The 27992-nt window shown below is 38.8% G+C and overlaps 3 protein-coding genes across 3 annotated transcripts; all 3 read left to right on the forward strand.

Annotated features, from left to right (window-relative positions):
- Window positions 1-6034: 6034 nt before the first annotated feature.
- On the forward strand, window positions 6035-7357 carry LOC137891568 (up-regulator of cell proliferation-like; the record flags this gene model as incomplete). The annotated part of the gene is made up of 1 exon (XM_068736290.1): window positions 6035-7357. A coding segment is annotated over exon 1 (1323 nt), but the record flags the coding sequence as incomplete, so codon positions are not given.
- LOC137879602 (interferon-induced very large GTPase 1-like) lies at window positions 7338-11202 on the forward strand. Its single transcript, XM_068720498.1, has 2 exons — window positions 7338-10824; window positions 10965-11202. The coding sequence occupies exons 1-2, from the start codon at window positions 7403-7405 to the stop codon at window positions 11107-11109; spliced, it is 3567 nt and encodes a 1188-aa protein (XP_068576599.1). The 5' UTR covers window positions 7338-7402; the 3' UTR covers window positions 11110-11202.
- Window positions 11203-18738: 7536 nt separating this feature from the next.
- On the forward strand, window positions 18739-27978 carry si:dkey-202l22.3 (7 transmembrane receptor domain-containing protein). The gene is made up of 4 exons (XM_068720623.1): window positions 18739-18822; window positions 24967-25430; window positions 25731-26128; window positions 26821-27978. Exons 2-4 carry the CDS (start codon window positions 24980-24982, stop codon window positions 27046-27048), a joined length of 1077 nt encoding a protein of 358 aa, XP_068576724.1. The 5' UTR covers window positions 18739-18822; window positions 24967-24979; the 3' UTR covers window positions 27049-27978.
- Window positions 27979-27992: the final 14 nt, after the last annotated feature.

The raw sequence follows: 27992 nt of genomic DNA on the forward strand, positions 1-27992 counted from the left end.
GGCAATAGCCATGGAGACATAGGCTGTTGCAATGATTAAGTTCAAACACATTGTTTTCATATTAGCCATTGATTCAAGTGGGCTACTTTAACTGGTTGAATTTTGAGTCAGTCAGATTTGACACTTGATTTGAATCAAGTAACTTTAAGATTAAGTAATATTGCAGAAAAATGTATTGACAGTTACTTACTCTTTCTATACACGCCTATGCTGTTCCTCCTGAGGCCATCAAACTGTGAATGAAACAGCTGTGTTAGAAGACACACTCACTGACGCACAGAGGGAAATAAAAGACAAGATGCATGCATGAGATACCGGAGAGGTATGACAACGTTACAATCTTATCTGGAACTTGAATGTAACATTGTTCACATACCCCTGACAGTACAAAATCAGACGCATGCAAACAGATTACAATCACATAGGCGCTTTTGCTAAATATTCGATCTCAACTGTACAAAATGTACAATCCTTAAGGAATGAATGTGCACGTGTGAATGTATATGTTTGATTGCACCTGTGTGTGTCCTTTCTTTCTACAGTTAGTGTGATGACCTCAAACACAAATCCCCTTGATTGGGATTACAGCTCAAGCGGAGCAGCGGCAGGGAAGCCAGAGGCTGAGTTAGATAGTTTAGCGCTCAGTCCCACACACCGGCTCAATGAGGTTTGGAATGGGGGACAAAATGTCTTTATTCACCTCTGCCTCTGTGCGTTATGTTATATTTTTCTGGGTTAATGTTATTTCGCCTTCTCATCTCAGCACCTGTGCCCTTGGTTAACTACCAACCTTTCTCTTCCTGCTGGAGTTCAGCTCTTCATCACCTTCATCTTTATAAAGATCTACATCAAAGTAACTAGTTACCTCAAACTAAGAAAAATGCACAATACATCCACAGACAGGTGTACCACAGTTTTTTTTTGGCATTAAACATCAGAAGTGTGTAGTTTGGACTGAAATGTGCTTCTTGTTTCAGGAATCCATAATGAAAGCCTCAGGAAAAGCCAAATAACTGCAGTTGTGGACAGTATTGATCTATATGCAAGGTGTTATTGATTCACTAATATTGATTTCCTTTGGGCCAAAAGGTCATTGTTTAACTGAGTCTAATGCACTCAACTTTATTTTATTCTATTGTAATATTTGAATGGTTCTGTTTGAGTCCAGAGGCACCAAAAGTCAACTCTGTTTTTTATCATTATGTCTTTCCTTTGCAGTCCTCTGAGACACTAAGCAAACATAAGAAACGTGACCATGCTCACATGCTCAATCAAGCTTGACTGCTAAACTTTCAACATGCTCTGTCTCACCATTAGATAACCAAAAATGTGTGCTAATTTATGAGTAAAATAATGGCCAAACGAACAGTGGAATTGCAAGATAAAAAGTTTCTTGTCTCCTTTTGGAACCCTGAAAAAACTCCAGTGGAGAGGATGTGGTTTTGGTGCTTAACTTAACTTAAGATACAAGATATAAGTCGCCTTGGTGCGTCAGCATGACGATGTGTGTGACAGCAACTATACTGAGGTACAGATCTCATTACAACTAACCTCATCTGTTCTGCTGCTCCTCCGACTGTGTGACACTGAGTGAACCTGCCACGGCAAAGGCTGGGACACCATGTAAGGCAAAGGGTCCTGTTGACGTGCAAACCGCACCCCTATCTGAAAGTGAACAGGAATTTGGGTTAGAGGTGCCTACATGTGAGTTGAAGTGAGAAACATAAGCAACCTCACCACTCAACTTGCCTCTCTCCCATATGACTCCCCACATTAACGTATAAAAGAAAAGAAAAAAAGAAAAACATTACAGTTTCAGTCCACTTTGGCCTACTGAAGTTTGTTGGTGATACTTTACTTTTCACTGCTGACCTGATCTTTTTTTTCAGAAACATGATAATTACATAATTAGTAGAGATGAATAAGGTTTAATAATACTGCACATTAAACCTTTGGTTTAACATCACATTCATGCTATTTTGATGTCAATACAATCCTGATTTATTTGACACTGACTGTCTGTTTTAACCTCACCATAATCACATCTTGAAGCCGTCTATATAAATCTAATTTATATTAGACACTCTTGACCTGCTGGGTGAGAAAACCACAATGTTATGTTGCAGAAAAAACACACAGCACTTTATCCATTAGTGTATTTTTTCTATTCTAACATTTTCAATTAGTATATTTTAATATTGAATATATATTGAATGATATTTAATGTTTAAAGTAACCAGAATATTAGTTTAAAATAATCAATACATTAAAAAACAAACTAAATAATAATCAACTGAATTTCTAATTCTATTTTCTCTATCATCATAATCATCTTACCGATTCTACGACTTTGACCACCATATACATGGCTGTTAGCATGGTGATCAACATCTTGACCACTATTCCTTTTGTGTTTCTGTTAATCCTTAATGTCCTTGGTTTTCGTTAACTTTCCTCAGTCCTGCTGAAAGAACAGATCCGAGCAATCAGGAATGCAACACCAGGCTACTCAGGGATAGAACAATTGAACACACAGTGTGGAGTATGTCCTCTCACACAACTTTCTCAGGAACACACAATCACACATACATACACATGCACAGACTTCATTCACACTGTCTCTAAGACTGCTAAAGAGCTTTGCAGGACAGAAATAGAGAAGCTATAATCTTTTCCTTCGCACAACACGTATGCATTAGGTGTGCTTTCACCTCTCAGGCAGAAGAGGCAGATCAGGTTTTTATTTTTTGTTCGTTTTAATCCCATGTTGGATTAAAACAAGAATAATCCTAACTGATCATTTGCTTTGCTTTCCTTCAAGTTCAAATGTCTTGCATGCGAATTAAACAAGCTCATGTCTTACACTGGTGTGAATCAGGAAGAAACTTTCAAACAAGTTGACATCTATGTTGATATCTATCTATCTATCTATCTATCTATCTATCTATCTATCTATCTATCTATCTATCTATCTATCTATCTATCTATCTATCTATAAATGTATTGCTTTTAATTATGTTTTTGTGTTTATGAATTATAGCTGAGGTCTTTAATTCTAATTAATAAATAATTTGCTTATGCTTTATAGATCACTTATAAACCATTATCAAGAACACATTTGTGGTAGCCAGGTTATGAAAAATCCCTTTGCCTTTTTCATTATGATAATAAATGATTCAAACACCTTAGGACTAAAACGATTATCCAACAGGGGTTTCTATATAACTCAAAGGTGAGGGAGCAGGTTATAGCAAGGAGAATAAGCTTTCTATGAATAAAGGGGAGCGTCAGTATGCCAGCTACTCAAAGTAATCAGATAGATCTCAGAGATTACACATGACTATGGGTCTGTGTGCGTCATTGTCTGCAGCCTTGCGTCTGACCCCTGCAGGCCGTTGATAAAACGTTGCACAGGTGTCAGTGAAAAACATTTACTGTACACTGCACTGTGAAAGACAGACACCACCTGCTGCTATCTGTGTATCAAGCCTGTCATGTAAAAATGTTTCGCATGATGACTGATAACACTTGTTTACTCTTGTCTAAGTATGCCCTCATGAGTGTTTAGTCTATGTGCGTAAGACTGATGTTCATTTTGTTCTTAGGATTAGATAAGTGTCTTATCACTGAACAGACGGGTATAAGAGCTGGCCTGACTGAGAGACAACCACAGCGGTGGTGACAGAAAAAAATGTAAAGGATACTTCATTTACCAAGCAATTTTGTGTGGAGAAATAGGTAAGAAAAGTATGATTGTAATACAAATTCTACCAAGGAACACATGCTGTGTAAGGCTGTGTCATAGGTGTGTGAGTGGTTAGTTTAGATCCTGATGGGCAGGTAGCACCTTGCATGGCAGCTTCAGTGTATGAATATGTTTACCAGATATTGGAATAATCGTAATAATAGCATTAATATATTTGTCTTGTTTGAGAAATAATACATGAAATTGCATACTTGTTACATAAGAAGAAATATTTTTTTGTGCAGTAGGGTATAGTTGTGTGCACATCCAACACTATATCTAGGCCAAGTTGAAGATAGCAGATTCAGTGAAGGAATTTAGCTGACTGGACAGTTGATGGTCTTCCTCTTTTTCTCTTATTTCAGAAGAAATATGAATTAAATCTGCAGTCTACTCTATGTGCATTTTACGATACAGGAAATCCTTTGTTTTTGTGTACAAAAAGCTAAATTGTTACAGAGAGTAAATTGGAAACAAATTACCGCAAGCTTTAAGCTGTGAAGTGTTAAAACTGCTGTATAAGGAAGTCACTTAAATGTTGATCAGTTATGTACTTTATCCATCTCCTGATCTGAGGAGAGGCCACTATATGAGCATATCATGTTCAGTCTGTCATGGTTGAGGTATTATTGTAGTAAAACGAAAGACATTTAACATGGAGAAGAATGCTTCAAGAAAGAATTTCAGGAATATAAGTCTGGACAAACCAGTCTCCACTGTTCACAATGAGTAGTCCCCTGAGACAGCAAGCTACAATACACTCCCTTTCTCCCTTTTCTTCACTCCCTTGACACAGAGGTGTCCTAGAAGGTACTTTTGACTGTGTTGTGCTGCCTGTTGTATGCCAGTAATGTTTATGTTATGATTTTTTACCACAGGTTTCCAGCCAACACTCCACATTGTTCGTGATGTGCCTGACCAGAGAATAATTACTTATTTAAATCTTTGAGGAGAGTCACTCAGCTGGATTTATCATGTCAGTGAAGCTCCCTAAAAGGCTGAGCAGCAAAAAGAAAAGTATGTTTCCTTTTTGTATTTAGATGTTGTAGAACCATGTATTTAATTTTAAAAAATGACTTTTTTTTAACATAACTGTGTATTCTGTGGATTCATTAATTAAGATGAATTGATAAAAACACCCACCTAACAATTTTGAGGGGAGGCTTACAAGCAGAAATAAATGGCAAAAATACTTTCTCATTCTTTGACATGTGGCAGTAGTGTACAATTGCGTAAAACAAAAGAATATCTACCCAAGGTGACAATTGACACATGTTTTGGGGTTAATGTTTTGCCTATCAGGTGTGCAGTTCTCCAGACAAATCAGTGGCACCTATTCAAATGCAACAATCCATGCCACGGTCTGTGTTCCCCTAAACTTCAGCTAATCGACATATTTGCATTCTACTGAAAAGGCAGAAATACATTTTGTCTGACTGCCACAACTTCCTCCTGTGACTGCCCTGGTTTGAAAACAAAATGAGATAGAACAGACAAGCCAGGAGGAATGTGCTTGGTTAAAAGCCCTGCACTACTGAATGCTTTAATGTGTTTGCCCATTAATGTTAATTGGGTTGGCGACAGCAAGTGTACATTTGGATATTAATGGCACCATGGGATGGTGTGTTTAAGGGGAACCCAGCTGTTTTGTTTGCCGGTGTAGCTGAGACTGGGGTAAAATGGAATGACAAGTTAGTTAATGTGCCTTTACTGTTTGTAAAATGTTAAAAACAAACAATAACTTTTAATTCCCCTCTGTCCTATGTAACAACATATTATATTAACAAAATAAATAGGAAAAGTATTTAGTTTGATTGTACATTTTGAGATATTTTCTACTATTTCCTTAAAAATCAATGTATCTTGTTACTCTTCATTCAAAGTAGTCTGAAGAAACTAGTTCACTAATTAAGGATGGACAAGAACTCAGTCCAAGTGTATATTCAAAGACATGCATTTCACATTATGTGAAAGTCTAATTAAAAGTATTCTGGGTTTTTTTTAAATTTTCAACAAAAACAAAAGCAACTTTTATTCGTACAAAGAAAAACAATGTTTGCACTTAACTTAAACTGGTATAACTTTTTTTTCCTGACCATATGAAATTTAATTCTACATTTATCTAGATAAAACAACATTACCATAAACGTTTTAAATATATAGCTTATCCACAAGTTAAATGATTGATTCTTTTTCAAAACAGAACCTCCTAAGAACAATTCCCAGGCAGAGGTCCTAAATAAACTGGGATTAGAGGCCTTCTGGACTACACCACTGGACCCAGCATCTATGCTGGACATCAGCACTTGGACTCTGGAGAACCAAACCCCTCTAGAGCCCAAGGATCTACCAAATGCTTTCCTTAAACGCCTTTGGTTGCTTAGCCCAGATGCCCGGAGTCCTTGTTGCAAACCTCTGCATGATGTTCTGAATAACGGCAACAAATCCCCTGAGGAGATGATCGATGGTATTGGCGGAGAAAGCCAGAGTACCATCAACCCCCTTGATCTAGTTACAGCTGTTTTTATGTCTGCCAACACTTTCCTTCAGCAAGAGATGACTGTGCGCATGTTGCAATGCAAATTTGCTGTTCCTCTGGTCCTTCCAAATATAGATCCAGAAGAACCCAGTCACTTCCTTCTTTGGCCTTTGAGAGGTGCTGTTGGCCAATGGAGGTCTCACTTTCCAGATAATAACAGGAAGGTCCACGAAGGGGATTTGGCAAGTACATACATGCCGGTGGTTTCTTGTGTGAAGCTTGGTCACAGTGGTGTCTCTAAGTCACAGGTGCTAAACAATGTTATAAGTGGACTCAGATCTCCCCATGACACATTCCTCCACAGGGGGATGGATGGAGGACAGCTGCCCCGAACACTCTCCAATGGCCTGGTGGAGATTGGATGGTATCTACCCACAGGAGACACTGCCAGAGATATCTTTCCTGTCCCTGTAGTCATCTCTAACCTCCGTGGTGATGCCAGTACACAGGAGAAATACCTCAGCCTCTTATGTCAAGCGTCTTCAGCTGTGGTTGTTTTCTGTGGGAATCTTACGGAGAAAGAAAAACAACTTCTTGCCTCCTGCAAAGATACAGCAAGCAAGCTCATATTGATTGACCTTTCAGATGCTGAGAAGAATGAGAACAGCGTTGTGGGGTTTGTTGATCAGAACTTTGAAGAATACATGTCGCTTCCTGGAGTATCAGTGCTGCAAGGCAGAGATTTGAGCGAGAAGGAACTGGCTAATATGCTGTGTGACACCCTGAAAGATATGTTACCAGATGAATTGAAACTTGTTTCACTTGAAGCAGCAATGAAATTAGCAGAGGAGCTAGGCCTTAATGTAGATGAAGGGGAGGTCTGTAAAAAGGCAATGGTCACAGTCGATGAAGTTTTGAAAGGTTTAGATGAGGGATCTGCTCAATTTAGGGAAAAACAGTTTCCTTTGCAAGGGTATTTGTGGAGTAAACTTGCTGAAATAGAAAAGGAGGAGGCCAAACAGAGGAAAGAAGGAATAGAAATTGATTTACAACTTCAACAAAAAAAAAAAGACATCTTGGTAGAGTTAAGCAGCTACAAAATGACTCCAGCGATGAAGATTTTCACCGATGCGCTTTTCGCAACAGACAAAGTGGAGAGGACTTATTTCCTCAGTTGGATGAAGTTGAGGCTTCGGTCGAAGCAAATCAAAAAACTAAACAGTCCACAAGATCTATTCATAAACCTACAGACAGAAAAGAAAGATGAAATGCCAGAACATCCTGATGTGCTCCAAAATGGAGCCAATGACTCCACAACGGACAGTGATAGTTTCTGCACAGATTCAACATTTGAAGAGGAAAACACTGAAGTCAAAGAGCAGCAGTTAGATGTGACATCCAACAAAAAAGAGATTCAGGGTGAAGAACAAATTTCAGATTGCGACTTTGAGGACCAAAACCATAATTTGGAATCTGGAGAAAATAGAACCTCAAGCTTCCAATGGAAACAGCTAGATGATCCAGAGCTGACACAACTAGATGGACCAGAGCTGACACTAACTAAGGCAGATTTGACTTCTTCTGCCAGGCAACAAATGTGCTTGGATATTTCCTTAGAGCATCTGGTAGCCTCAAGATCACAGCCTATGGAAACTGATCTGTCCTCGCTGGGCCTTGAGCACTTTTTGCGTGAGATGGGCCTGATTTTTGAACTAACACACATCAGCCCCGGGAGTGGGAGCCACAATGTGTTGCGTCTCCCTAGCTTAGCTGCAGACCTTCTGATCTATGGGATTCCACTTGAACTAATGGATGGAGATGCCTCACACATTCCCATCCGCTGGCTGGGCTGCGTCTTTGCAGAGCTCAAACGGCGCCTACCTCAAGAACAGTGCAGGACTCGAGTGCTGACAAACCTTGGAGTACATCATGGTATGAATGGTGAGGTTCTTTCTGCACTATTTGGGGTGAAATTTCCTGAAGGAAGGCAGAGATCCACTAGAGGGGTGTACATGGTTGCCCTGTGTCTTCCCGATAACCTCAGAAAGGATATGGAGTGTGATTTTCTGTTGTTAATTGATGTAGAAGGTCTTTGCTCAATGTCTCTTGACAACAATAGAAAAATGCTGATCCACGACAATGAGATGGCCACTGTTGCAACAGGATTGAGTGATGTTTTAATCCAGAATATCTCATCACATGTGAGTACTGAGTTTGAGACTAACTTCACTGTCATGGTCAATGCTCTTCTACGCATCAAAGAATGTGACTCCATGCCCATTTGCCAACTCCTGGCCCAGGATGAAGAAATATACAGCTTAATACAAGCATCACAGTTAAGGCGTGTATCGGATATGCTTCAGACTGAGACTAGGGACAGAGGAACTAGCATTGCTGACAACCAGTATGCAAAGGCCATAAGCTGTATCAACCATGTCAAAGGGCCTTGGTACAATATGTCCCTCTCTGAACCAATTGATAAGCAGTATAGCAATGCTATGTTAAAGCTTAAGCAGAACCTGTTTGGGGCATTGAAGAAGTGTGCAGCTAAGTCTGAAGCCACAGGTCTGCCTGAATTCATGAGTCGTTTGTGTGCTGTTTGGGATGCAGTGAAAGCAGAATCATTCTCCATTGATCTACAAAATACTGACATAGCTTTAGCCTTCTCTTTACTGTGCACAGAGATTTCGCAATGGGAGGCTAGTTTCCTGGAATACATGGAAAGCTGGCTTAAGGGGGCAACAAAGAAAATCTTTGCCGAAAAGGCTTTAGAAGCTGTAATCCAAAATGGCCTTCTGAGCGAGTTGAAGATCAAAGCCAGAGATGAAGTCAAAACAGAGGTGGACAAACTCAGGTCAAAAATAGAGGCCTATTTGATGAAAGACAACCCTCTAAAAATGAACACATTCAGGCCAATCCTAATGAGCAATATGGATGACCTTCAGGGGCGAATAACTGAAGAGACGATACAAAGATTGGGTGAAGTCAATGAGAGCCATTGTTCTTCAACACAGTTGGAAAAATTTGAAGCCTTACTGGAAAAAGAACAGGAATCAATGCTATGTGCACTTGCAGAGAACAGCAAGTCAACCAGAGCTCTCCTTCAAGATACAGAACTAGAAGAGGAGTTTGAGGGTGTGTGGAGTAAGACACTGTCCAACTTTGACTTCAGGCCTTCAGAAACAGATGATATTACTGCAAGAGTGTGTAATATTTTGAAAGATAATCTAATAAACTGTGGTCTCCAAAAACACATGAAAAAACTTGAAGTCATTGGCCAAAATCAGACATCTACCTTCCAAGTGCTTGATGAGCATTTTGGATACCGCAGCAGATTAAAGCACATGTTTGAAGACAACAACAGACTGCAGAGGTTAGAAGCTCAACAGGTAGCATGCACTACAATAAAAGAATGCAAGCAATTTGTAGCAGATAAATTGATTTTACCAGCTGATTTCTCTGACAGCTACATCACAAAACTGTTAGAAAATGTTGAAAAAGCTTTGAAAGAAAAATCTATGGAAATCAGATCAGCTTTTGAGGTGGATCTAAAAGTGTATGTCTGTAGGGCTGCATGCCAAGACTTTCAAAAACTACATGACCACTATGCCAAAGACAGTGAGCTTCTGACATGTATTACTGCGACCAAGAGCACATACTTGGCAGAGTTTATCTACCAGTTCAGGAAGAGAGACCAGTGCCAGAGGGTGGCTCAAGCATTTACTTCCATGGTCATCAAACCAACAGTGTTGGATTACATACATAGACCATTAGGGATGCGTATCGTCGAAGAGATCCAAAGTGAAGTCCAGCAATTTCAGTCCCCACGTGCCTTCCATCAAAAATTGCTGGAGGAGCTGATAGAGGAGGACCACTTTGAGAGCATTCTGGAATATTTGCTTTCTTATGAAAACTTCAGAGTGAGGAAGATTCAGGAGAAAGTGATGGCTCACCTCTCTAAATCAACCAACTTCGATAAATGGAAGCATCAAAGACTTGGAGAAATTATAGGAAAGGTAGCAGCAGCAGTGAGTCAAACAGCAGAAGGTACCAATGGAGTGCTGAGTGATACAAAGCCGCTGCTGGAGCGATTGTGCCTGACTTTAGAGAGAGATGGAGATGTGGATGTGACCAGGGCCCCACTGGATGGACCTTTCTTCAGTATCACCACAAAATGGGATCACTTTGTTTCATGTCTAATGGAGTTATTGGCGGCAATGCGGTTGGACCTAGCCCAGGAGCTCTCCCAAAATGTGGAGACCACCCAGATTATTCAGTGCCTCCCAATTCAGCCCCAAGACTCCCTCTTTAACAGAGTGAGAGGCTGTGACCAGCAATGTCCTCTCTGCAGAGCTCCATGTGAGCTGGAAGAGAAGGGCCATGAATTGCACAGGGCTCTGTTCCACAGGCCCAAAGGTATGTTGCCCCATGACTCTGGTTCTCTGTCCTGTATCAGTTGCCCTGAAAGCATGGCCCAAGGCAACCCAGTCAAGAGCACACACGGGATGTCTGTGACAGGCAGGGACCTCCATTCCCTCTACCCAGACTGGAGCATCTCCCCTGAGGACCCAAACAGCCAGATGCCCAGTGCTTACTGGAGGTAATGTGTGGTTTATTAAGGCTTCAATAATAATGTTATTTTACATAATCTGTTCTTGTGGCAGTATATATTGTATCAGTATATGTATTTTCTTGTATGCAAATTATCCCTAAATTAGCTAAATATTCTTTAATTTACAGGTATGTGTTGGCGAGGTTCAATGAGAGGTTTGCAAAGGAGTACGAGCAGGAACCAGCAGAGGTTCCAGAGGAGTGGGAGAAGATCACTAAGGAGGAGGCATTGTACAGCCTGAGGAAGGGCTTCCTCAGTGGACAATACAAATAATAGGACTGACCTGTGCTGTAAGCTGTCTTTATCACAATGCATGTGACATTTTATTGATCAAATAATAATCTGGTTTAGAAGTATTTTATCTATTAAGGATATATATATATATATATATATATATATATATATATATATATATATATATATAATGATACTGATTTGTTTTCATTTATTTTCTTTTGTTTTCATCCTTTCCTTAATAAGATACTGTTCTGTAAATTATGCTTTTGAAATACATCTAAAATGTTGATTCCTTAGTATCTCACTTTCTTCCACTGCTTACTGATCTGAATACAGCGTGAAGAATTGTCCGATCTTAACCATGCATTCTAAGCCAACAAATGACAAAAACCTGTGATATTAAAATTAAAAAAAAATGTTTACTTTAAAATGGAATATGAATGCAGTGCGATTTAGAGAAGGGCAGAAATGTAAAATACATCATCACATCATACAACAATAAACCGTCTCATCTTTTTCTCCTAATATAGCAGTGATTTTAAAGTATGCCAAATTAACTTGTTTTGAAATGACAAATACAAAATTTAAGTGAACATTTTTAAAATGAAGTGAATGACAAAGAACAGAAACTAATCTTTAAAATATCTTTTAAGTATCTCTCTTTGCTCTCATTTGAACTCAATCTGCGCACATGTTAAACTTTGCTCCTTAAGCAGGTTGTGATGGGATTTATGTGTTCTGCAGATTTCCCTGTCAAATGACATACTATATTTACCTTTTTTTTTCTTGCTAACAAAGATCATTGTATGATTAAAGTATGAACTCAAACAACAACATGGGATCATCTCCATCTCGTAGATTTACAGACCGTTTCTGCAACAACTTCTATTTTACAAAATATTTTACAAAATATTTTTATCTTGTAAATATTTTATCTTGTATGCAAAATCTATGAGCCTGCATCACTTTGTTAAATCTACACACTAGCCACAATAAAGGTTATACATTCTTCAATGAGCACAGACAGGATCCTCTAAAGTTCTTTATTAACTCGACTACTTTCTGCTGTGGGCCTCTGCACAGAAGTATGCATTTCCCTGCTTTGCCAATCAGGACACACTTTGTCTTTCTTATGGAATCAGATGCACACCGGTCAATGAAGGAATGTATGAGTTAAATAGAGGGAAAAAGTGAAATCCACAAGAGGATGGAGGAATTCCTGACAGCTCAACTCTGAGATGTAAGAACAGGGTTTATTATATCTGTATAAACTAACATGCTCTGCTACACCTTGCAATTTACTACCAATCCATTGATCCATCTATTCATCTGTCAAGCTATTGAACTTGTATATTTTTATCCAATAATTGTTTGATGTTAGTAACAATTTGAACAGTTACTTGATCTGTCACATGTTTAACAGCAAAATAAATATATACACATATATATTATTCCTGATAAAACTACCCTTACTAAAAAATGTACATACACATAAGACACATTGACATTGACTGCGACAGTGACTTATAGTAACTGGACAGATGTCTTTAGATAGGAAGCTAGAATGCAAAGGTCCCCTCTGGCCTTTAGCTTGTATTCTGTAAAACCAAGTGACCACAAGGATCTCAGGTCGTATGTGAAGGCCTAAAACCTTAATAGTAGGAGCTTCTCTGAGCAAGGTGGTGAAGTGATTTAAGAATACAAAATGTATTTTGAAATGTGCAAGACATGGTCCTATTTCCATTTTGTTGTTGGTGTGAAGCCTGGCAGCAGAGATTAAAACAATCTGCAGTAGTCCCAAACCCTGTTTCATTAGTAATTTTACATCCCTCACTTCCCCTGAGCACTTTTACGGGTCATAGTATTTAATTCGAAAGGTCAGAGCATTTCTACATGCCATTCTGTCTTAATGGTTTGTACTGTACTAGTATTGTAATTTTTAAAGTTTCATCTATTGCATTCCTCCACCTTTTTATTACAACAATTACATGAATCCAAGCAAAAATGTAATTTACTTTTTTATCATCGCCTAACCCTACCCCTTATTTTCCCATACTTCCTAAATATTATCATCACTGCATTAACATTAAATCTCATTTTACTACAGTATATATAGTGATAATAGATATACTGTAACAGCATATTGGTACAGTTGTATACACACATAAATACCCACACCAACATAAAATAAAAATCTCCTACCACTGACCTCCAATTCTTAGTTACATGTAACTAAATATTTTACCACAGAACAAACTGAGTGGATTGAATGCTGAGGAATGAAGTATGGGCAACAAAGGTTATCATCGTGTGTTGCTGTTTTCACCTGTCAAGACATAATTTAATCTAATCTAATCTTTTTTTTCAGGCAAATTTTCTACAAAACAATTTTGAACTTACCTCCTCTAGTTGTGTCTGTTTTGATGAATAATCACAATATGAGTCAATCTGCCCTGCAGCCAGATGGAGAAAACAAAGCTTCACACAGCAGCAGGTTTCCAGACCAATACAATGATAACATCATATCTGACAGATCGATTAAACCCACTTCTCCGTATGTGTTCTCGACATTCCCGGAAGAAGGCAAAAACAATTTTGATAAATAAAAAAATTATGATTGCAATTTTCTGAAAGATATATCATATCTATCATGGTCCATAAGAATAAATGGATAAAGGTCTGTACTATAGTATTCAGCTAGGAGGATGTTCATTGCTGGGAATTTTGGCACAGAGTTAAGCTTAAAGTATCTCTGCCAGGATTCATGAAGCTGCCATCATTCAAATTTCACAAATAGAGACTGAAACTAATTTTCATGTGTGAGATTACCTGTTTTAACTAAAGTGTCCTCAGGGTTGTTATGGGTAACAGAGTAAAAAGCAGATTTAATGGTCAATTTACACACTTAGTCGTTACCAGAAAGGCAAAACAAGCAGACATATCCAGGGGCTGAGGTAGGAGGGATGCAGGTCATACACAAATAATCAGGCAGATAAAGCAACAGCACACATATACATACAGCAAACAAATATAATCTGGCTAAGGTTGACTAAATGTTGCACTCATATACAATCATAAGGTTATATAACAAGACTTCTCCCCAAATCTACTGAAATCCTGGAGGAAATTTGATTTGTAGGATGTGTGTGTTAATTTGTTCACATACTGAAACTGCCTCCAAACTCCATTAATGCTACCACACAATTGCTATAGCGAAGCCCAACCTTCTTGAAATGAAGCTCTAGTGTAAGCTCAATCAGGAAGACTGTACTCTTGTATTCTTAGGCTTGTAGTTTATTTCTCATACATCTGCCATTAACTTCTCACGCATGCTCACTCATAATTTAATTGCTGTCATTACTCGAGGCTGTCAATCATGATATCAGCTGTTGAGATCAGCTGGTCTCCTCTATCCAACAGCACAACAAAACAATTACATCGTTAGCCTATCATCTTGCTGCTGTCTCTTTTTAAATATGATTGTTTCTCTACCTTCAGTACGTTCATGCTGCTGTTACGCGCCCATCCACCTCTCCATCTCCATCTCCACCCAATCTTCACAGATCCATCAGCTTCATCTACTCATTACTCTATCAGCCTCATTAGCCACAACCACCACACCTGGACTCCATGGGGGGATTTATCTTGCTGCTGACTATGTCAAGAGTTTATCATCACATCTGTTAATAAAAAACAATTATTTTTTCTTCATCTGACTTGCCTCTTCTGATTGAAATATCGTTATTACAGTCCTGCAATAAATATTCATGAAGGTATTACTTTTTTTAGAGATGTGGTGATTCATCTGTAGGGTATTTTTTGGGGCTTTCAGGGTTGGCCATGATTGGCCACAGCTTTAACCTTTTTAGTCTGGTGAGTGGGAGTGAACAGACTGATTTCACAACAGTGTCTACCAACCTGAGAAAAGGCCCTTTTCACAGGAGCCATTTTGACATGTCATTGCAGGGTAAACACAAGTGTAATTAATATAATTAATTATGGCCGTGTTGCATTGGGTCAGGGCCTATTATGCATGCTGGCTCACTGGAATGGTGACACACTAAATAGAACGGGACGATAAATTCATTTGATCGTTTACACCTGTGTTTACCCTGCTATGACATGTTAAAATGGCTGCCATGAAAATGGCCTATGGCACAATATGCGCTGCCAGTTACTTTTCATTCCTAAATGAAATGAATGCAAACCAATAGGTAGAAAAAACATTTTTGTGTGAAAATCGTCATCAGGAATATAAAGCATACACAGTTTGTATAAAAGTGGGCAAAATATACAGTAAATACTTGTGTAATAAGAAAATAATCTATAGACAGATTATGCAGTGTGTGGCAGTGTGAGTCATCAGTCTATGGGGAATACTGATGAGTGAGTAATTTCCCCAAATAGATTTTTAAAACGTATGATTTGAAAGTGGGCCGCAATTTCTTGCAGCAAGGCATTATAATGGTCAGAACATCGCTAACATCTGTGATGTCAGGTTATTTTGAATTTAAAATTGACAGGGAAAACTGCCTGCTATGTTTCACAAGGCAGTAACAGCTCCATTCAACAAGATCAATATGATATGGCATTACTTTTGGCTGAAACAGTAGATCAGGGATCTTCCAGCCACCCGCTGCCTACCAGACAAAAACAAACTGCAGAAATAACGCCTGAACCAACAGATGCATTTAAAACCACAGTATTTCTCAAACCCAATCGATGCGCTGCTCATTATGTCTGACGGGTCAGAGTTTATTCTGTCCCCTGCTGGCTCCAGCAATGACTTGTTGGACAAAAATGAGTGGCAGGCAGCAGCATCAATTTATAGTTGCTAAGCTATCAGTGCACATACAATAAAGGGCAAACACATTTGGCACAACAGTCAAACAACATTGGAGTACACAATTATCTGTGAAAATCGGCAATCAACAATTACTCACACACGTTTATTTTAGTTACAGTCTGGGAAATGTATGCATCATGAATGTTGGTAATGGACTATGGAAGAAATTGTTAACTTAAAAGGAAAATGTTACAATAATTATGTGAAACTAGCATTTGTGGAAGTGCTTGAAATATTTATCAAGACTTCACCCACAGAAGTTGCCAGTGTTCAAACCATGCATTGTTACACAGCTTGGAAGTGTGTCTACTATCTAGATTGACTGTACAATTCATGTTGAATAGAGCTAGAATGCTTTTTCCATCATTCTATTGGTTGTGATTGGACCTAGCAGTATGTACTGCTCTGCTGCAATATGCTGTCATGCTGCAGGGAGTGAAGAGCCACACAGTAGATGAATCAGCCATTTCACATCATCCTTGTGGTTTTTCTAAGGAGAAAAGCTATGGATTTTCACATAACTTGTTTTATTGAGGTGGACAATAAGTTGCTCTCTTAAAGCCCACTTGTAACTATAAGTTGTAACACCTTTTGAAATTGTTGTCATCTTCTGTTTCTCTCTACCTTTTCTTCAAAAACATGCACTGTTTTTGTCTATTATGGCCTTATTGTCTTTTTATTTTCAATCAAGGCTCCTTCTTATCCTGTCTTATCATTAATTAAAGTGCTGTATCCTTTTGGTTCATGCTTTTGCTAAAATCAATAGATTTATCCTTTGTCTACTCCACTCTACTCTAAAAGCACGACTCATCTGCTTTCACTTCAACCACTAATCTTTTATAACATGATCACCTCAATTCTCTCCCCTTTGCCTCCTTCACCACTTTCATCTCCACAGAGTTTTGTTCCTGGAGGGTGGCTTATGTATGTACAGATGCATTGAGGTCAGAGCTTATCTGCCATGACTGTTACAAAGTGTGTCCTTCAGGGGCATCAAATCAAAAGATAGACGGACTGTGACATTTAGCAAGGCAGATGTGCTGCGTTGCTTTACCCTCAAAACATTAGTTCAGTAGTAATCAAACTCATATATTCAACACACTGTGAAATAACCTGGATTTGGCAAGCACACTTTCACTCTTCCATCTAATACTACTTCGCACTGCTCCAGTACCTTTATTTATCACATTTGCCCAAAACTTTTAAGATTTATATTTTACAATAAAAACGTTTATAGGCCTATTATACAAATAATTTATCCTGTAATCTCCTCAGATGGTTTGATTCATAGTAAATAATTGTTCAAGCCAAAAGATGTACAATCATCCATTGTTTCACAAAAGATTAAATATAAGAACAGAACTTTTTTTTTTTGTTGTTTCTACCATTAATCGGTAGGTACCTTATTGGTTCAAACTTGTTAATATTCACTCTCTTTTAGCTCTGTTCTTAATACCAACTCCTGAGGGCAATATATCTGGCTCATTAGCTGCTAAATGCTTCACTATGTTCACCAGCTAGTCTGCAACTGTGTATGTTAACCGTTCGGTGTAACCACAATTAATATTCAGTTCAAGAGGCCAGACAGTTTAAAACATAATGCATAAACATACAGTAAATCACACATCTTACATTTTGGGGTTTGCAAAGACAAAAAATGATAATTGAATGAAGATTAAAATGTTTGACATTTGATGCTTGTCAGACAACCAAAACTGGATTCATGTACTTGATGTTATGTGTTTCTTTTTTTCAATATTCAAGGAAGTGTTACTTTAAGTCCTGCAGCTACAAATACCATGAATACCTCTGTCTTTTCAGTTCACTTTAAGCTTTCCACTGCGGCAAGACAAACCAATCAAACATTCAGTTTTCTTTTAAGCTCCTACAAAAAGAGCCGCTGCGCAGAATCCCTCTGAAGTGTAGCAATCCATATCTACTGCTTTCTCCTCTCTGTGTCTTTTTACTCAGCTTTTTTCTTTGCTCAAAGCTCTCATGCGTTGGCAGGATAGTGTGTTCTATTGAGTGATCCGTCTTGTATTGAATTGGGCCCCAAATTGATGTGCTGTAAAATGGTTGTAGTAAAATAGAGTATATTTTGGAGCTCAAGTGTCAGATCCTCATCATATGTTCAACAATAGCAATAACAAGCTACTTCTATCAAAGATAGAGGGAGAGGGGGATGAAGGAATAGCAGAGGGTCTGAACATTATTAGATGTTCCCTTTGACTATAGCTGCTCACCAGGGGTTCCTCTGAGAGGACATTACATTAAAAAAGGCAGTACAAATAAATTGGTAGAGGAGTGACAGCCCAAGTGCCTGGTGTAGACATACTCAAGCCTCACATGTGTAAATGATGTTTAAACAGTGCTTGTGGACTTTGTATTTAGGACTATGTGATATTGTAGAGAAAAAAAGAATGCAGAGGCATGAGCTGAAGTCTGCCTCGCTCATTTGCCTATGCATCTGCAATTTGTCTTTTTTAGTTTAATAACTAGACATTTTCCCAGGAGACAACACAATAAATATGATTCTGTCCCTTTTTCACACGGTTGCTAATAATTCTCTCAATCCTCTTCAGGCCTGGACGAATCAGCAAGCAATCATGGCTATTAAAGGTTATGTGGGTCCCTTTTCTCTCTCTCTCCCTTTGTCACTCTCACTCAGCGCTGAGTGAGGCAACACCATCTTCCTGCCTGACTCCTCATACCCCTGTGGGCTCTTATATATAAGCTGCAGGAAAGCATTTCTGACCACAAAATGTAACATCTGCAACTAGAAAGAAAGGGAGAGAAGAAAAAAAGGCAACAAAGAAAAGAGAAGAAAAGAAGCTCATTGGTTGAACTAAGGTGACACCACACTGGGATATTCTCAGTATCTTCAATATCAAACATCTGCACAGGTAAGAAACTCAATGACTATCTGCTGATTTATTGCATGCATTTACATTTGCATATGCATCCACACAAGTGAGGACTTAGACACAAACATAGCATCAACATTGTTTATGCTATGTTTTTTTTATGTACATTTTTTTCTAATCAAGAGGTGTCATTTATGTGGTTTATTTGGCATAACTGTCTTATTAACAGTTTTATCTGCAATCAATATCATGCAAGCAGCATACATTTGTTTGATACAAAATGTAACACCTGATTGAAAACGACCTCAGTGGTGAAAAAACTTGACAGCTAATTAGCAGTATTTGTAGACATTGAAGGAGGTCTGGTAATTTTCAAAAGGAGCATAAGCAGAGCACCAAAAAGGCAGAAGCAGTTGCATCTTTGTTATGTGTATGTTTTGTAGACTATGGGGCAGTTAAGTACTTCATATGTGTCATATGCACATGTATTTGAAATATGTGTTACTACTCTATTTTGTAATAATTTAACACACAATCAAGTAGTTATTAATTACATAAATATTATAACATTTTACAACGTATAGGATTTTTTCTGTAAATAATTCATATTGATTTGGGAGTATAATACAAAATATTGACAAATAACACTGACAAATGAAAAAAACATCAGTTACAGAATTAAACTAAGTCACATAGATAGGACATGAACAGTGCAGAATCTTCCAGAAATGCAATGTATTTGGGGCAGCACACCCACAAAGATGTACACACACTCTCCTAATATTTAAATCAGGCTGCAAGCTTGCATTACAAGTTGTCTAGATTTTAATGCATGCTTTTTCATGTCTTAGAACATTTCCTACAAGGGATGTAATTTCAATAATACAAATGTTTGTAACTTTGTGTCATTAAGCATCTGTGCATGAAAAGGGAGGGGTGCACTGCCAGAATAGCAGTGCTGAAAGCTCAACAGCAGCGTAAGTAAGCTATGTTGTTCGAAAAGCATACCCTGGAGACAAGAACACCAACATCAGGAAAAGGATAAAAATGGCATGAAATCTAGTTTTAGGCAATTGGGGAAGTATTAATTTCCTATATTTATGGTGATGAATGAATAAATAGATCTACCCCTACGCTGCAGCATCAACAATCACAACAAAGTTCTTGAAGATTATACATTCTGCTGACTGGCATTCAGCCTCACACAACCAACCATAAAAGCTCAAGGGTTTATTTTTCTACTGACTGCACTTGTCCAAATGTGTTCATATGTGTTTGTACGTCTGAAATTCTGATAAGTTGTTCCTTGTCAGAGTTAATGCTATTAGAGCTTTGACCTCTCTTAATGAAAGGCTCAGCACATTTCGCCAGCAGTTAAAGATTAGCTGTAGAGGGAAATCTTCAGTGTACTCACTTTAAAACACATAAAAACACCCAGTATCTGCTTCCATATAACAGCAATTCATACATCTCAGTTGTGGAGAGTATACTGTAGAGTGACAAAATATGAAATCCAAAGTTAAGGAGAGCTCACACTATTTTTCTTCCCCGTTTGCCAAATATCTGCACTTAAAACCATCATACATTATGTGTGGTGATAATTCTGCATCAAACAAGCAGGACTCCTACATTCCAAATTCAAATAATGAGGTACATCATCCAGTCGTCTCATCAGAATTGCATATGATGAGCTTTGACCTCATTTGTGTTTCGTATTTGTCCAGCCTCTGGCCCCAGCTTGCTTTGAATGCCTCAACCGCCTCAGAGTGATGGAAATGCAAAGTGTATATAAAGTGCTGGGGTTATAAAAGTCAGAGTGAGACAGAGAGAGCCAAAAAAGAGCAGATGTAAAGAAAGATAGGAAAAGAAAGCATACAAAATAGGGTGTGAGAGAGCTGTCAAGAGTCTTACCTCCTGTTTTGCATGTTGAGGGCTTTCAATTCTCATCACGCTTCACAAATTAGCTGCAAGGTCTGGATGGTTTCCACAAAGGCCATGGCAACAGCGTTACTAGGCAAGGGTTGATTTCTTCCAAGCTGTCAGATAACGTAGACGGCGTAGATGGGAAACCATATTCCTGCCGGTGATCAAGGACAGGTGCAGAACAAATTAGAATTCTGCTACCACTGAGAGATGCTACCTCTGAAGTGGAGAGGGCTGCAGCCAAAGTGATGGTAGCTAAAAGGCTATGAATTGAACATGTAAAATTTTCTAACATGCCTTCAAACTGATATTGAGTGACTGGAGTGGATCCGTCTTCAAAAAGTGATATCAACTATCTGAATAATGGATTCACCCAGTGATGGGAAACCTTAACTGGCCTGTCACCAACTTCCACAATGTCAGACTTTATTCTAAGATTTTTTTAATTGTGATCTCATTCATAGTTTCAGTTTTGACAGACTTGGCATTCTGAAGCTGCTTCTCAGTGTGCTAAAATGCACTCCATTTGGAATCATAACCCTGCTTTTAGAAAAGATTAGATCACTGGATTGTTATACATGACTCAATTCCACTGATAAAAAGAAACACACAAATCCTGCTTTCCTTAAAGCTATTTTAGAGACTCAAGTATAAACAGGTAAAGTTGTTACCTGATATGCTGTCTAATGTGTTGGTTTAAAATCTTCTTGACGTTCAATTGGGTTGAGACCTAGGAAGGCCATGGAATATGAATCATGTATTTTTCATACTCATTAAACCATTCAGTGACCCATCTTGCCTTACAAGCATCTGCATTTGTTATTTTTCTCCACTCATTATTTAGTGTGTGGCTCTAGGGATGGCAATGTCCTCCTTGTTCATTCCACCTACCACTTTGGTCCAGACTGAAATATTGCAACAACTATCGGATAGATTGGAATGACATTTGGTACAGATATCCAGAGGATAGGTCATCGTGATTTCGTCATTTTCTTCAAGCGTCAGCAGCAGGTGGACTGAAATAATAACATGTCCATGCGATTGGAAATATTAAATTAAATTAGATAAAACAAATCTGAAAAAAATGTATGCTGAATGTTGAATTTCAGTACTCTAATGGAGCTTATGTTCAATAAAATTAGGGAACATTAAAAAACAGTCATACAGTATAAAGCTGAATTGCAACCAGTTATCTTATGTTTAACTTCCAGATCCCAGAGGCTAGGGATAAAACTACCTTCAAAACAAATGAACAAACAAAGCAATTTTAGTGGAACCGGTGGCTTTCTTGAATAAGCAGCAATATGAATGTGTCAAAAACATTTGGGCTACTGTTTCTGAATGTTACTGAGGCGTAAGGGACTGAGGGGCAGGGTAATTTGAGGTACCTACATTCCAGCCAGAGGGCTCCACCCACTCTCAGAGGAGAGCACTGGGATCAGGTGTGGGCAGAGACACACCTGGAGCTGATCTCATCAGGGAGGTGAATAAATGACAAGCAGGGAAGCTGATCTTGTGGCCCATGCTGAGAGAGGAGCTGAGTCTCTTCTCACCAAGATCTCTAGGGTGGGATATAGTTGAAACCGGTTAGTCGGTGAGCAGCCTGGCTGAGATTGTTGATTTTTCTAGTTTTGTAATAGGGCTTTTGACTAAGCTAGGTTTTCTGTTTTGTTTGTGTTCCTGTGAGTTTATTTGAAGACCCTGGTAACTGTTGATCCAGCTCTGCCTTTGATTGCTGTGCTTCCATTATTTTTCTTGTCCTCGGCGCAATCCTGTTACAGAGGAAAACAAAGCATGCAGTGTCCCTCTGGATATTTCCTAATTCAAAACAGAGGGAGAGGGACTCTGTGTTTTTGTTGTTGTTGTTGTTGTTTATATTTCAAGCCCTGTCTGGCATGACTAATGCCGTGGAAGACTTTGCACTCAATGTCCTCAGTAAATGATGTGGCTGGAACTGGGTATGTTGCTTTCAGTCAGTTAACAATAGGTAGATAAGTGAATCCCATTCTGGGTCAGGCCTTTCTTATAAGGAATGAAAGATCTCAAGTGGAGCATATTGTGGTTTTTACATGTCAAAATGCATTGCACTGAATCATAATACACTTTCCTGATAATTTCCAGAAATTTGAATGGGTTTTCTAAATGATGCTTCACTTAGTGGTAACCCATTTCACAGAAAACAATAAGGGGAGCAGTTTAAGGGAAAATGTAACTTTTTCAAACGACATCGGAAGCATAATCTACCTCTGTATTGTCCAACAATACTCACATTTCCACCGGAGTTTGCTAAATACACTTCTACATTGCTTAAGTTTGGAGAATCACTTCTGAAGAATTCTGTCGCATACTCATTCAGAAATATGACATGATTATTGCTTGCATTACATTATGTCCTCCATGCAGTAGGCCAATTCACCCTAGGAAACAACCTGTTTGTCTGTTGACCTGATGGGTTAGAGGTTGCCAGCTGTTCATGTGCTGGTGGAAAGGTGCAACATCTGACCGAAAAGTTTACTGCAAAACAGCATTGCATTCGGGAGCTTACTTCTAAATAGGAAAGTCACTTGTTAATCGATTGAACTTGCACTATCTTGAGACTTTTCAATCAATATTTACTTTCAACTGCATTTCCACACAGACCTTTTAAGAGGAAAAACAAATGCAACAAATCCTTTAAGGGAGAGCAAATCGAATTGGCCTTGAGAATGAATTCTATATATGTGAAACACTGATCTGACAAAGGTCATGATTTAGTTTTTTCAAAAGCCAGAGAAGTTGACATTCATAAAAAGATTCAAAGACATCAGAAAAAAAACTTTTGAAGTGCAGGCAGAAATTTACTCAGAGCATGGAGCAGTTGTTTTCAGTATTAGCTGCCAAAGTTAAAGGCCATAGAATGGAGAACAGAGCACAAAGCCTCCTAGCCAATTGCATGAGAATGTGGTTTGAAGGCATTGGATAGAAAAGACAATATTTAACAACAGATCCAATAAGCCCCTTGTTTAAGATGGGCTCCATTCCACTGGCTTCCCCAACACACTGGGTTTTCTCATACATACTCATATAGGATACCTTCATTTCTCAAAATGTTAAACGTGTTCCTTTGGTTTTCTATCCATCTTATAAGATGGGCATCTAGCCTACTACAATACTGGCTGGCAGTGTTTGAGCAAAGTGTCATTTTATCAAAGCTGAGATGATGCTAAATTTGTCATCATTCAACAAATAGCTCCTTTGATTCTAAGTTAGAGAGCTTTCAGTGCTGCATGGGAGTTGAAGTTATTACATTTACAAAACAATCAGCCTTCATATTTGTTAAATTGATTAGGTTTTTAAAATATTACTAATGAAAGTACTAAATGTACGGGGTTTTTTGGAAGCTTGGCCTTTATCATGGCACACTTTTTGACTTGTCCATGCAGGAAAAGCACAGGTGGAACAAATGCCATTAATGATGGCTCCTTCCACAAAATGTCACAGTCGGTCATGCCAGTAAGCCAGCATCCACAATACCATGTAGCTCTGTGTAGCTCACCTATATCAAATACAGTCATTATTAGTGTCTTTTAATTACACCTGTGCTTTTCATGCTTTGAAGTTGATAGGCATAGAGTGGAAATGTTCATATATCTTACTGTAGGCTGCTGACACAAGGTAAGTTGGTAGCATATCAGATTTTACCAACAAAGTAATATTTTTTAATACCATGTTTTGTGCATCATGCATGTTTTGTGCATCATGCAGAGTTTCTGTATCTGCCTGAATTATCCTGAATTACAGATCAAGAACATCATATAAGGTTCTGAGAAAAATAAATTTTTATATTCTTGACAATTCAGGGCAGACCAAATCACTTATATCATAAGAGTTCACATCAATGTCCCATCTCCATTATATTGTTATGGCTATGAACTCCTACCTTATATCTTCAGAAATTGGATTTAACAGCTTTTTGAAGGAAACGGCACCGGGATGCATGATGGTCCAAAGTATGATATATCACAAGGCACTGGGGCACAAAACATATGTCCATCATCTCTGAGGACTCTCTAGACAAGTCCGTAAAACTTCAAATCATTTCTCATGAGAAGGTGTAAGCAATGGTCTGGAATATAAGGAGAAATGTATAACTTATCACTGTAAACTGTTACAAATTGAAGTGTCACTGACATTACTGAAAGACAGCGACACTTTGATTGCTTGATTACTTCCTATAGTACTTACTGATTTATTGTTGCTCATGCTCTCCCTTATTTTCAGGTTGCCTAAAATTATGGATGGGGATTTGAGTGTGACCGGTAACGCCAGCCATCAAACAGGACGAGAAAGACTAGAAGGCAGCAAAAGCCAAGGACTTAACCACAGTGACCCCCTGGACATGTTTATAGGCATAGAGCTTCTTCTACGTTTCAAACCACTCTTCCTGCCTCTGTACTCCCTCGTAGTGGTCGTGGCTGGTGTTGGAAACTCCTTCCTATTGGCTTGCATCTTGTCTGACAAGAAACTCCACAATGCCACCAACTTTTTTATCAGTAACTTAGCAGCTGGAGACCTGTTGATGTGTTTGAGTTGTGTTCCACTGACTGTGTCTTATGCCTTTGACAGCCATGGCTGGGCTTTTGGGAGACCCCTCTGCCACCTGGTCCCCTTGCTGCAATGTGCCACAGTGTTCGTGTCTGTGCTTTCACTCACTGCCATTGCTGTGGATCGCTATGTTGTTGTAGGTAAGGGATATACAATTATTTCTATACTCTAAATCTGAAAATGTGTTCCTTTGGAAGCATATGGCATTTCATACAAAAACCATGGTAGACAGCAATGCATGTTAATCTCAACCTCAGATGGGCTAAAATTAACACAAGACATTTTTACCAGGAATATTTTTCTACAAAAAACGTGTGCTATAAGAATAATTTGAAGATGCTATAATACTAAAAACAAATGAACATTTTGGCTTAAATGTGTGAAACAATATCTTGCTTTGGTTCTTATATCTATGCTATTTTCTTTTCTTTCTGTCCCAGCTCACCCAGTACGGAGGAGAATCTCTGTATGGGGTTGTGGTGCAGTGACTCTGGGTGTCTGGGTATTATCTCTGGCCCTGGCTGCACCTCAGTCTCTTTACACACGCTATATGGACCTGCGACCCAATGGCATCGACCTAGTAGTGTGTGAGGAATTCTGGCCACATAGTGGCAATCTGCGGCTGCTCTACTCATGCTTCACCCTCATAGCCTCCTATATGATCCCGCTGCTGTCGGTCAGCGTATCCTACTGTGCAATCACTGTCAGCCTAAAACGCTATTCAGTACCTGGGGAGGCATCCAACAGCCAGCAGCGCTGGAGCCAAAGGAGGAAGAAGACCTTCTCTCTGCTGGTGGCCTCAGTGCTGGCTTTTGCCCTGTGTTGGCTGCCCCTGCAGGTGAGTCTTAGATCCTCAGGAAGATTTTCATTTGGGAGTTAAGCTTGGCAGGGAGTTTAAGTTTTCATTCTGGCATCTGCTAGAAAATCATAAACTCAACAGCAGATAAAGAGAGTGAAGCTTTAACTGTCCAGAAGATGATAAAATGTTCTACATCATTAACCACAGAACCTTATCATCAGGTACATAATGTCCACAAAACCAGCATCACGTCCACAATGAACCATGCAAAAGCCAAACAGATTAGGATTTCATCATCATATTAATGGAAGAATTTTAAATTGCAGTCGGATCTGGGGCTCCCTTTCACAAAGTGCTTTGCGAATACAAAGTGCTTTGCTAACCTGCAAAACATCAGTGGTGGCAGCTTCACATTTCACAGGGTCCTACAGGGATTAGTTTAAGTTGTCAAAATGAGAAAGAGGAAACTATCTAGTTACAGTATAAATTACAGCTTGCATGCTGCAAATTTGTTGAAATTGCTGCATGTCTATCAGGTTTTAAAGCCTAACAAGGAGTCATTTAGTATTAGCATTCAACCTAAGTGTAATTACAAACTTAGTCAGACATTTTCAAAAGTGACATCAAGTTCAATGCATTTTAAGAATTAGTAATTTAAATATTCTCTACTGATTCGATGCAAATAAATACAGCTAGGGTTGTAACACAAGTTTTCCCATGCCACTGTGTAGGTGCTGAACCTGTTGCTGGACCTGGACCCAGACTTTCACATTATAGGGAAGCGCTACATAAACGTCTTACAAGTCTGCTGTCATTTAGTGGCTATGAGCTCTGCATGTTACAACCCCTTCATCTACGCCTCACTGCACAGCAAGGTGCGCATGCACCTGAAAGGCTACCTTTGTCCTTGCCGTAATCGTCAGAGGGGGACGGTGGAGAGGGCGACGTCCAGGAGCTGATTTCAGAACGTGGTAGCTTGATACAACTGCTTTAGCAGCTCCTGACAACAGAGCCCTGTCCTTAACCAGGAGCTAACACCTGCACCTATACACTGATGTTAATATTTGACGTGTCCAGGAGAAAATAAGGCAACTGCTTCATTTTCATTTAAACCAGATTTCTCCATGCTTTTCCAAAATTTTGTGACTTCAAGTCATTTGGGCTGCTGTTGTATAGTATAACCAGAGGCAGTGCTTAATAAGGACACTTATTACAAAGCGTCAAAGAAGCAGATCCAGACCAGATGTAGTTTAGTACGATGATGAAGAAGATTAAGCCATCCACTGGGATCCCTGTGTTTTTCTTAGACGGCAGAGCTGCTGGCATAGACACTAAGCAGAACCTGCAACTTTAGCAGGGGCATAAACACATATATGGCTATATGGTTTGCAGGGCCTGGTTATACTTACAACAGTAAACACTTGGCTTCAGGGAGCTGAACTCAATGAACTTTTCTCACCAAACATGAATTACAGACCAAGAAGAGGACATATGTGATGTTTTATTTTGTCCCTAATACTGAATGTCTATGCTTCAAAATCAGTTATGTATCTCTTGTATTGAATATCGCCGTCATTATATTAGATTTTTCTTTTTAAAATACGCATTACTTGGTATTTTTGGTGTCATTATGTAGTAGTTGTTCTCTATGGTTTGGCTCCAATGTCTAACTTTCTGTGTCATCTGTGCACATGGATAGATAAGTTTGTGTTTGTGCATGCATATGTAGTGTGCACAGTTTGCGCACTTCGATACAGCGCTGGGAGATTAAATCTGCAGCTTGTATTTCACCATCAGACCTCTGTTTCAAAATTTTTATCAATGCCAAATTCATAAATGTTTTACCTGATGAACAAACTCCCAGTGCATTGGCTCTGTCTGGAAAAAAAATGATCAACTTATT

Source organism: Cebidichthys violaceus, unplaced genomic scaffold, assembly GCF_023349555.1.
Source record: "Cebidichthys violaceus isolate CVI_PGR_0920_01 unplaced genomic scaffold, fCebVio1.0.p SCAF_1, whole genome shotgun sequence".
Lineage (NCBI taxonomy): Eukaryota > Metazoa > Chordata > Actinopteri > Perciformes > Stichaeidae > Cebidichthys > Cebidichthys violaceus.

What these genes read in the sequence shown, in the direction of transcription:
- LOC137879602 (XM_068720498.1), top strand. Translation starts at nt 7,403, where the DNA reads ATGAAGTTGAGGCTTCGGTCGAAGCAAATCAAAAAACTAAACAGTCCA. An exon ending in ATGCCCAGTGCTTACTGGAG is followed by an intron (nt 10,825 to 10,964) that starts GTAATGTGTGGT and finishes TTTAATTTACAG; the next exon opens with GTATGTGTTGGCGAGGTTCA.
- si:dkey-202l22.3 (XM_068720623.1), top strand. Translation starts at nt 24,980, where the DNA reads ATGGATGGGGATTTGAGTGTGACCGGTAACGCCAGCCATCAAACAGGA. An exon ending in GGATCGCTATGTTGTTGTAG is followed by an intron (nt 25,431 to 25,730) that starts GTAAGGGATATA and finishes TTTCTGTCCCAG; the next exon opens with CTCACCCAGTACGGAGGAGA. An exon ending in TGTGTTGGCTGCCCCTGCAG is followed by an intron (nt 26,129 to 26,820) that starts GTGAGTCTTAGA and finishes GCCACTGTGTAG; the next exon opens with GTGCTGAACCTGTTGCTGGA.